Genomic DNA, 11754 nt, shown 5'->3' with positions numbered 1-11754 from the left:
TGAGAAAATGATATCCTTTTTACAGTGTGAGTTTGTAATAATTCTATCATTTCTTTGACAAAATTAGTTTTCCCCAAATCCTCACTTATATATAAAACAACCCAGATTTTAGATGTTTTGAAAGCTTGATATAATATGGGTCACTTCCAACCATACACCCCCATTTGGTTTCTACCCTTCTTTTTAATGTTCATCTGCTTGGAGACCATTTAAGCATTAGCAATGAATTACAACACAAGCTACATATTTTTACCATAGCATATTACAGGTAACTGCTTTGAAGAGCGTATACATGGAAAATGGCCGACATATGTAAAAAGGATGTATGTTTGGTAGGGACACTCCGACTCTGTGTTTCGTTTGAAAACCCATCATACCCACCCTGAAAGAGTCAGATACCGGAAAAGTACCTCCACCGGGTCCCCATACATGTGATAGGAGGAACCATCATCCACCGCCACAGGAGTTGTAAATTCTTGCCGAGAGAGGGAATTGAACATGCACATATTTTATCATAAATGATTGACGGATAAAACTTGTTATGCCCGACCCAGTTGGCCATTCACAAGACCCATTAAACCCGTCTCTACTTATCGAACTTTCGGATTTAGTACCCATTTGACCCGTTCTTTTATATTTTGAATAAGATACGATAGGTTGGAGAAAAACTCATTGGACCTTTTTCTAAGTTTTGGTTTACATATGCAAGCCAATTTTTTTCGAGACCTATTTGACCCGAAAGCTTAACCCATTTGACCAAAATTTGAGAGTAAGGGTCTCAATTGCCAGCTATAGGTATCTGGCACCACTGAGCTAAAACGGACGACATGCATGACACAAGTATTGCTATTGCTATTAGAGGTAAGAATATTGTCCTGTAAAGAAGAGAGAAGGGTGGTACCATGCATTTAACATGTTTTAAACTTTCCTCCAAAAGAGACTGCATTCATTCCTCTTCAAAACAAAAGGTATATTAGAGTTCTATGATACTCTTTTTGTTTTTATATTAAAAATTTCCTTCTTTTGTTTTTCATTCATAATTCATATGACCAAGGTGACTGTACATTCGGAGTGGAGTATAACCCACCACCAGGAGATATCATGGCTGACGTTGTTCCTATGCCTTCAACACAACCTGGAACAGCACCCACTTGCTCTTTTCTGTTTCACAAGAAAAACAAAATCAGTTTTAACAACAAAAATACAGGGACCCAATAGATAAACAAAAACAAGATCCCCAATAGATAAACAAGATCAACATTCCCAAACACACAACTTATATTAATACTAATAACTAATAAGTAATCATTTTTATGATAACTAAAGAAATCTAAACTTCAGTTAATTACAGTGCGAGTAGCTTATGTGAAAAAGAGAACATATAAGTCACCTTGTCCTTATCTACAGTTAACTTTTTGCATTATAAATACCAACTTTAATACATGTCAGCAGTCGCGACATTTGAAGTACATATCATAAAAACATATATATAACAGACGTACAATATAGTTCCTCTTGATTATTGAGGGTACACCACCTACTAAATCAGTCTAATATCCAAGATACATGCTAATACTTAGTTGTAGCACCAAAGAGCCTATGGCCTAGCATTATGTGAGGAGCCCTTCCACTAAGAGGTTGTGAGTTCAAGTCGTGTGTGTGTGTGTGTGTGTGTGGACATCAAATACTAAAAACTCGTGAACCATATATATAAATCATTACCAAAAAAGCCAGTATATGTACACATCTAACAAATCTACTCTAATAATAAAATTTTCATACAGTAGGGAAGGCAATTACTGGTGTTTTGTTTCCCAAACGTCTAATCACATATCAAATATAAATTATTATGTGTTATCCTTAAATAAACCAAATTGCATATACCATGCGCTTGAGAGTGTTTTCACTCTGGGTGGAGAAATGACTTGTCTTTATTCTCGGTTAGGGGAAGGATTGTCTACATCTCACCTCCCCCATACACCACTTAAGTGGTATTGGGTTTTGTTGTTGTTGTTGTTGTTGCATATACCATGCGCTATTAAAACAACAAAATTTTATAAGCAAATCACATATGCCAATTGAATGGATGATAAAGCATATAGTTATAAGTTAAGACACTTACTTGGCCCAGACACTGCCATGAGGCGGCTGAAATGGATAATTGATTGGAGAACCATTAGGAATTCCATAAACCAATTTATTATGAGCATTTCCAATTTGCAGGTTCATCGATAAACAATTGTTATTGCTTGGCACAGGCCCATATGAAGTTCTAAAGGCCCAAGGATCATCACTCGTAGCTTTCATAAAACCGGTTGTGTTGGATGGATTCGCACCAAATAAGCCAAGTGTATCTGGACCAAGCTTACTGTTCCACCCCTGCCATCCCTTATCATCATTAGCAGCATGCATTTCATTGGGTGATACATATTCAGGGCCACCATCAGCTAAAAATCCAAGATCTATCGGGAAATTGTTGAATGAGTCTGAGACGGGCCCAGTTGAGGATGCGGGTTCAGGAACATAACACGGGTCTTGAAAGATTTCGGGTTCTTCGTGTATACATTCATTGAGATTTGATGATAACTGAAGACCTGTAGTAGTAGTAGTAGTAGTAGTAGTAGTAGTGGAGTTCGTGTATGAATAAGTTGGTAGAGAACGTAATCCTTGTGTAATGGGAGTATGAAATCCTTGAGTAACTGGGTACCCGGGTGCTATTATATTTGTAGTGGGTCTGGTTATAACATTTGTGGTGGTAGTGGATGAAGGAGTAGGTGATGATCGTGTGAACAATTGGTGCCATGATCTTTTGGGTGGTGGGCAAGGTTGGGACTCGAAACATGCCTGCAGCAAAGATACATGTCAAACTAACACATGATTTTAAAAGGATGTTGATAATCGTATTTGATAACATTATTAACCAATGGGGTTAACTTTCCATATCCCCGTTTTAAACATGCCAGTATCATATTTACCCATCTAATACTTTTAATGATATTAGATTATCTACACTAGGCAAGTTCATGTTGTATCCTAAATAGTAGATGAATAAAATGATACTCAAATAGAAGATGAAAACCAGGTGAAGGAATTACATTCCAACACATCAGGAGTAGAAACATATTCAACATATAACTTTTGTTAACATATTTAAAAGGATGATGATTTGTACACTACAATATCAAACAAAAATTTAGTATTGTATGACTAAAATTGGTGTTGTACAAATCAGAATGTTTACAGGGGGCATATATAAATTTTGAAGGTTTTTATGTTTATAATGAGGTATATACGAAATTATTGATGTAAGTTGGGTATATATAATATCAGAATGTTTACAGTGGGTATATATAAATTTAACCCTTAACGATTGATTCACAGGTTAATAAAAAACCTAGCTTAAAGTGGGTACATAAAAATTTTAACCCTTAACGTTTGATTCACAGGTTAAAAATAAAACCTAGCTGAGAGGAATGGGGTCAGATGTATTTAACAAACTCAAAAGTCACCTAAAGTGTAAAAGCATCCAACCTCAAATTTGAAATGAATATGTTTTCTAATCATAACTAACTCATACACTATTTAAACGTTTGAATATGTTGAAACATTTTAAACTTAAAGATCACCTAAAAGTCGATCTTAAGGGCAACCAACCTCCTAAACCACTTTTATCTCAACTCTAGATTTTTGTTGAGACGAAAATGTTTGTATAATCATAACTAATTAACTAATAGAATATTTAAAAATTAACACGAAACTGTTTGTAGATCAGCCAAACCTAACTCAAAAGTTTCAACACTTAATAGAAACCCACTTCAACCCAAGTCAATTTAACCTGAACCTACCTATCTTATCAATTCCAAAAACGTTATAAACAGTAACGGTGAACTAATATGTACGGCCCTATGGTAAAATCACAAACAGTGAATATTGTGAACCTATAACTTTATATAAACAAAATATAACAAGAATACTTACAGGACCATTCTGGTTCTGATCATCTGCATGTGTATTTGATTTCCCATGTGCACGTTCAAGGTGAACATGATCTCTCTTACTGGAATGATCCAAAAAAGCACTAGATTTGCGATCTCTTGTGTTACTAGCATTTGAATATATACCTTTCCCAAACAAACTTCCCTTCATACGATCAAGGTATCGCGTACCAACACCTCCCTTATTATAACTATTTGTCACAACAACTTTAGATTTATTAACTTCCTCAACCTTTTTGATCTTTTCATCTACATCAGAGTTACTTTTATTAGATCCCCTGTCCCATTCCTTCTTCTTCTCGACCCGTTTCTTCTCAGCCTCTTTTTTATTATTATTATGCCTAGGGGACGATTTATCTTTTTTGTTAATATGTTTATCAATTTCATCTCTTACTTTTCTACGTTCTTCAACCAATCTAGCAACCTCTTCCCTTTGTTTTCGTTCCTCTTCTTCCAACTGTTCCCTTTCTAATCTAGCTTGTCTCTTCTCTTCCGCTTTCCTACGAGCTTTCTCACTTTTAGTTTCGTTACAATTTACACCATTCTCGCCCTTTTTTGCTAGGCCATGGACATCTGAATCTGATGAACTATCATCCTCATTGAAGCTAACTCTAAATACTTTTCTAAAAAGCCACATGAATCCCAAGAAAACAGCAGCTAAACTCTTGCAGACAAAAACAAGAACGAAAGAAAAGAAATCATTCCCAGTACTAAAGAAGCCACCATTGTTTTTCTTACAATTACTAGACTTCACAGAGCCATTAACCCAATTACCACCGTTTTCAAGCCAATCTTGACCACATATCCAATTATTATCAGACCAAACCTTCTCAACCAACTCTTTTAGATTCCCAGAAATCGAAAACCGTCCTAAATCAGGAGACACAAACAAAGGATCCGTTGCAGGTCTCTTGGATTGATGCCCACAGTAAGAACAATTAAACTTTCCCCCAGAAGGATTTTGATCACGATATGGAGTCTTACAATTCCTGCACTTTCTAACTGCATTCTTTCTAAGCTTCTGCATTTCAATAGCTTCAAGTCTCTTTCTCTCTTTAAGTCTAGCATTCCTACGAGCCCGCCAAGTAGACAAGCGCGGCATCAATACTTCATACCAAAAAAGCGTCACCAACAGCACAAGAACACAAGCCAGCTTCGGTGACGTAATCTCAAAACGAAAAGCAGGTGGGAAGAATTGAGATAAAAACCATAGTCCAATCAAAGGAATCACTATCCATGGTAACATGGTAGCAATCTTTCTTGACCACTTCTGAATCACACACAGTATACACATTATACTGTAACAAACTCCCCTATCTTTTCGATCCTTAGCTCTTTCAAAAACCCTAATTCCACAATACAAATACCCTAATTACAATATACCTTCTTTCCAAACCCTAAAACACACAAAAGAAGCACAAAATGACATTGTTTCACAATTAACGATAACAATACAGAAAACAACAAATTGAAATGGTGAACTCAAACAACATCATCCAAATTAGGGTTTTGGTAGCTAAAACATCCAAGTGGAGAACAATCAGGATAATTGAAATTAATAAGTACGTGACGATAAATAAGTCATGTGGGCAATTAAGATTTATCCAAAAATAAACAGACCCTAAATCTAGAATTCAATTCTAATCTAATCATTTTTAGAATGGACTTGAATCATTTGCCACATTTGGAGCTTAAAATGAATTTAGTGTCATGTCTAATCTATCATAGCAACGACTGATTGATGGCAGTGGCGGATCCAGAATTTTGTTTGACTGGAGGCGAAATTTGTTTAAAAATTATAATTACAAAAATTGCATAAAACATCGTAAACACATTAAAAATCGCGTTAAAAATACTAATAAAAATAGTGTATCACATCAAAAGATAGGTACGTTTTCTTTTTCCTTAAAATTACAATAAATGATGTAGCTTATATTTGAAAAAAACTTAGAAATCTTTTTTCAACTTTTAAAAAAAAATCTATATGTGAAAGACATATATATTAGCAGGGTCTGTCCTAGATTGTATGATGCTAGGGTGAATCAACTATGATATGCCTTATTAAACTTTATAAACGAACAACTCACAATTTTTTGTACCATTACCACGACGACTCATTCTCACGTTAAGTTTAATATAGTTAATTCTTCGTATATTGCGATACAACAAAAAAGAATATTCAATTCTTCGCATAGAATATAACGTATTACAAATTACAATATGAGAAGATATATATCGAAATATGAATTTTACATTATTATCGATAAAGTGATTTCTTTATGATTTTGTTTTAGTAAAACGTCAAATTATGATATTTAATAGTATTTTTTTTTTTAAGTTTATTAAATAATATATCAGATATTCATCATTTCTTGACCCATTGTAAACTATGATTTTGAACAATATTTTTCTATTGTAAATTTGTGTTAGTTTCAAAATTTAAATTAACATTCTTATAACTTAAATATATAACATCTACAAAGTAAATGATCATGTGAAATATTGAAGACTTGAAGTATAGCATAGCATTTCACTGTTTCAGTTTTCACATCATACGGGTAGTAAAGTATTAAAAATTTAGTAAATAAATGCAAAGTCAAAGTTGGTGACGTGTAATTATCTTTACCATTCCTCACCTCCCTCATCTCCCTCACCTCCCTCACCTTCTTAAACTATACTTTTACTTTCCACCATTAAATAAAAGCAAGCTCTCTTTCTGTAGTTTCCAAAATTAATACGCCATCTTCATCTTAAATCATCTAAAAGCATAGTTCAAATGAACATGGTGAGTTCTGGTGGGTTTGCTTCACTGGGGGCAAATCCAAATACCCAAAAATTTAACAGTTAAATTTGCTAGGCCACTGGGGCTAGGGATGGCAATGTGTGATGACCCGGAAAATTTAGACTTATTCTGAACTAAATTCTCAATATGGTTTAATATTTCTGACACGATAAGCAAAGTCTATGAAGTTGAATCTCAAAATTTTGAACTATTCAATTACCCTTCGATTGTTCTCAACGATTCGTGAACAATTATATGTAAATAGAGACATATACTATAACTTGAAAACGTAACAAAGTGTTGAGTATATGATACTGTGAATTAAAATTTATTGGTTTGATTACCTGATCGATATATTTAACTATGGAGATAAAAGATTATGCAAAACGATTGAATTAAAAGATATTTATTGAATCCCTTAAGGATTATAATATTATTACGAGTCTCTGTTGTGAGGTCCACGTTGATTTAAGAAATCGTTCATTTTTAACGATATTCGAAATAAATATTAAAGTGTTTGTTTAAATAACGTAATTTGGACACATACAATAATAAGGAATATTAACTGTTGGAATTAGATATGAATAAACTTGCGATATGTATTTTAAAACGTGTTTATTAATATTGAAAATATATATTTAACAATACGATAAAATATAATATTAACTTGGTCATAAAATGAATTGTTATTATATATATATTAACAAATAACGAGAAGATGATTTATAGAAGTAAATGACCAAAACACTCAAAAGTATAAGTTATATCTCGAGTGGTATAGTTTATGGAGAATTTAAGACTATATTTTGACAAAGGTACGAGTCGCGAAACGTAATGTACAAGTTTTTTCAGCGTACGAAAGGACGTTCGAAAAACCGGAACCGGGACATAAGTCGAGTGATGATGTACGACTTATCGGAACAAAAAGTACAAGTCAACTATGCATGTGAATTTAATATAATATATAATTAATTATATAAATTAAATATATTATATATATAATTAAATAATATGTCGACAAGCAAGAAAACAAACGAAAGTGAGCTGTCCAGACAGGCCATGTGATCGCATGGCATTTGCACTGAAAGCCCATGCGATTGCATGGGCATCAGATTCAGCAAACATGTATAAAAGCTCGATCGTTTCTGATTTTTGATGCATTCCATCCATCTCTCTCTCACACTCTTATATTTATATTTATTATTATTATTATTATTATTATTATTATTATTATTATTATTATTATTATTATTATTATTATTATTATTATTATTATTATTATTATTATTATTATTATTATTATTATTATTAATCTTATTATTATTATTATTATCAGTAGTATAATAATTATTAGTATTATACATAAAATACTACGACGAGGTTATGTCTAAACGATTTCAAAAATGGTTTACGAGCAAGCTAGAGCTAAGGAAATTATGGGTTATTGCCAAGGAGGTTATGGGTAATGTTCGGGGGTATATATATGAATCAAACCTAGTGTTTATCATCTCCGTTGCGTCTACGTACTTTTCTACAATATTGAATCTCAATATTGATACGTAAGCACTTATATTTTATCTTTTATATATTAATTGTGTATCCATGTCTAGTGCTCGAGTATATATATTTATACATGCTTGTATGCTAAATTTTATCGCTAGACAGTTTATAATGAATCATGAATTAAATACATATATTACTGGTAAAAGGTATATGATATACATGTTTTTGGAAAGCTAGCGAAAAATCAATAACTTTTCATTTAGATATCGAATAGTTTCGAAGAACGAATCAAAAGATATGGTCAACTGAATTATAATTGACGATAATTGGAATTGCTTTTGAATCTGCAATTAATATTTAAACAACTTGTTTGTAAGGTTGATAAACTGGATTTTTGAATATTACCAGCCGAGTAAATGAATCCTTATATAAAACACGTCTCGTTTGGTTAAGCAACTGTCAAAATTGACTTTTTGAAACGACTTTGGATAACTTTTGTATGTCGATCTCGAGCATTAGGATTGTGATACACTATGACCTGACCTAGCTTGATAGACATTTATTGACCAACATATGTTCTCTAGGTTGAAATCTACGATTATTTGATTTCCGAGTTTCGGTCACATTACGATGAACAACTTTATGTGCTGCTAAGGTGAGTTTCATATGATCCCTTTTACTCAATATATTTTTGGGCTGAGAATACATGCGACTGTTTATAAATACTGAAAATACTAGATTTATATGCGTGAGTTTCATTTGCTTCCTTTTTAATTACTTTTGCAATCTATATTTTTGGGCTGAGAATACATGCACTTTATTTTAAACGCAATGGATACAAGTACATACTAAATTCTACACCGAGTTTGAACCGAAAATCCCTTAGCTTTGGTAACTAGTAACTGCCGGTTATAAGAACTGGTGGGCGCGAGTAGTTATATATGGATCCATAGGGCTTGACATCCCCGTCTGTTCCAGGTATAGAAACCCTAGCCTGAACTATAAAACAGACGTATGCTATTTGAGTTTAGTACACGTTGGTTTGCGTGTATTGTACATGTTGGTTGCATGTATGTTAAAACATGGGTACTTATTATAACGTTAAAGCTTAGTTACCAGGGTGCTCAATCTTGTAGAATATTTTGATAAACGTTTCTGGATGAAACAACTGAAATCTTGTGATCCACTTTTATATACAGATTATGCGAAACACTAAAACTATGAACTCACCAACCTTTGTGTTGACACTTGTTAGCATGTTTATTCTCAGGTTCCCTAGAAGTCTTCCGCTGTTTGCTTATATGTGATACAAGCTATGTGCATGGAGTCTTGCATGCTTTATTCAAGAAAATGTTGCATTCACAAAACCATCATCATGTATCCATTTTGACTGCATTGTCAACGGAAGTATTATTGTAAGCTATTATTTACGGTGATTGTCTATATGTAGAAATCATCAGATGTCGAAAACCTTGGAATTAAATATTCATTTATGGTATGCCTTTTCAAAAGAATGCAATGTTTACAAAACGTATCATATAGAGGTCAAATACCTCGCAATGAAATCAATGAATGACGTGTTCGTCCATATGGATTTGGAGCGATCGTCACAGTTGGTATCAGAGCTTGAGGTCATAGGGAACCAGAATTTACATTAGTGTGTTTAACTGGTAATTGTTAGGTTGCATTAGTGAGTCTGGACTATGACCGTATCTGTTTTTACCGAGTTTTGCTTATCATTTCTTGTCAAAAATTACATGCTTATCATTCTTAAGTCTAGACACGTTTACCTGCAACTATTGCATGAATAGTGTATAGAAAAAATTCATATCTTAGCGTATCTGCTAATACATATCTTAGCATATCGGTTACTGTAAACTTTTCCTGACATCTTCTAAAAATTTCTCCGTAATTTATGGAATTTTGGTATTATATATACATATGTAAATTATGTATCGGAGAATACCAAACTAAATCCTATAATCTATCTCATATCAAAAATCAATTCTCTGATTATACAAGATGGATCACGTATCAAGTTCAAATTTCTCAGATTTCGACAGCTATTCCGATATGAAATTTGACCTGAGCTCCGAAAGCAGCATAATCGGAATGGATCAGACAATCAGCCATCATCTATTCTGGATGAATTGGGAATGGGTTCATAGCCTCCTCAATCATTGGAGACAAGAAGAAGGTGATCCCTTCCATCCACCACATTGCCCTATTGGCGATGAACCTGAAGCACTCACCGGCGAACCTGTTCGAGATACCATTTTCTCTCTCTCTCCAGAGTATTTCGTCATGATTATATACTATCACAAATTATGGATCTTATTCATCCGCTCGTCTGAACCGCCAATCACCCCGGTGTAATAGAAGAAGTCAACGAGCTTCGCGCTCGGGTAGTGGCTTTAGAGAATATGGTGCAAAGGTTACAAGCACCAACACCATCACCGGCATCAACAGTACCATTACCACCATCAACCACAACAGTATCGTAAACCTCAACTTTACAATCCGTTCCACGAACATCGGTGTCATACGCCCTGTAGATACACATGAATACCAATAACAACAAATGATGAAGTATTGATTCATAACTTCATCAAAGAAATATTCTGCAGAGAATATGTAGTTTCTAAAAGTTTTAAAGATTATATGTTCTAGTTCTAGTCGAAAACCAGATGAGATTAATATTATGATTAACTCATTAAATCCATGATTACTTCTAAGGAAAATATATATGAAGGTATATTTTCATGAAGATTGTAATTCTTTTGTACAAATTGTTAATAGTGAGAATATTTTAACTGGTAGGTAATACCCGAGAGATTTATAAAGTCACAATTAATATGTTACATTCTTCGAATCTGATTCAGCAATCATCAATTATACTCATTACTTTCACAACGAGATATATTCTTTCGTAGAAATCAAAACAACCATACTTGTTCAAATTCAATTACATATTCTGATTTTAACATATCAGAATCCAAGTCGAAATATAACCGATATCATCACTCTTAGATTCCTACATCTTTCAAAGCTATACTTTGACTTCAAAACTGTGCTAGAACATCATATATACAATCCGTGTTCAAACCATCCGAAATTTCTGAAAACATTCCAAACAATGAACAATCGAGATAATGATCTAACCACATGATACCCACAGTTATGTACCTGAAAAACTCTTGAAACCAAAGTCATAATTTAACACGTATTTGTGTTAGACCTTTTGGCATTTATTAGCTAAAATAACTTTTCAATCCCTTCTAAAATAGACAATTTTGTGACACCCATTTTTCATTCGAATAAGCCTCATTATAACCTTAATATATAAGTTTGCCCTTCGTCATCGTTACCGGAGAACCGTTTATATTCCACCACATTAGCAGTAAACTTACCAACAACTTCATTGATCCTTGATTTTTCGAAAAATCATTATATTTATCGAAACCCCATCATTTA

General features: G+C 33.4%; 1 protein-coding gene across 2 annotated transcripts; it reads right to left on the bottom strand.

The window, feature by feature from the left end:
- Nucleotides 1-855: 855 nt before the first annotated feature.
- LOC139881684 (uncharacterized) lies at nucleotides 856-5387 on the bottom strand. Of its 2 annotated transcripts, XR_011771736.1 has the most exons (4): nucleotides 3979-5387; nucleotides 2123-2844; nucleotides 1885-2035; nucleotides 1022-1161 (listed from the first exon to the last, which is right to left on the bottom strand). XR_011771736.1 is itself a non-coding variant. In XM_071866125.1 (3 exons), exons 1-3 carry the CDS (start codon nucleotides 5287-5289, stop codon nucleotides 1035-1037), a joined length of 2160 nt encoding a protein of 719 aa, XP_071722226.1. In that variant the 5' UTR covers nucleotides 5290-5387; the 3' UTR covers nucleotides 856-1034. The 2 variants fall into 2 exon arrangements, 1 of the variants encoding a protein (XP_071722226.1); XM_071866125.1 differs by lacking the exon at nucleotides 1885-2035 and having other exon boundaries at nucleotides 856-1161.
- Nucleotides 5388-11754: the final 6367 nt, after the last annotated feature.

Source organism: Rutidosis leptorrhynchoides, chromosome 1 (genome assembly GCF_046630445.1).
Source record: "Rutidosis leptorrhynchoides isolate AG116_Rl617_1_P2 chromosome 1, CSIRO_AGI_Rlap_v1, whole genome shotgun sequence".
NCBI lineage: Eukaryota > Viridiplantae > Streptophyta > Magnoliopsida > Asterales > Asteraceae > Rutidosis > Rutidosis leptorrhynchoides.
This window is presented reverse-complemented; position numbering and strand designations above follow the sequence as displayed.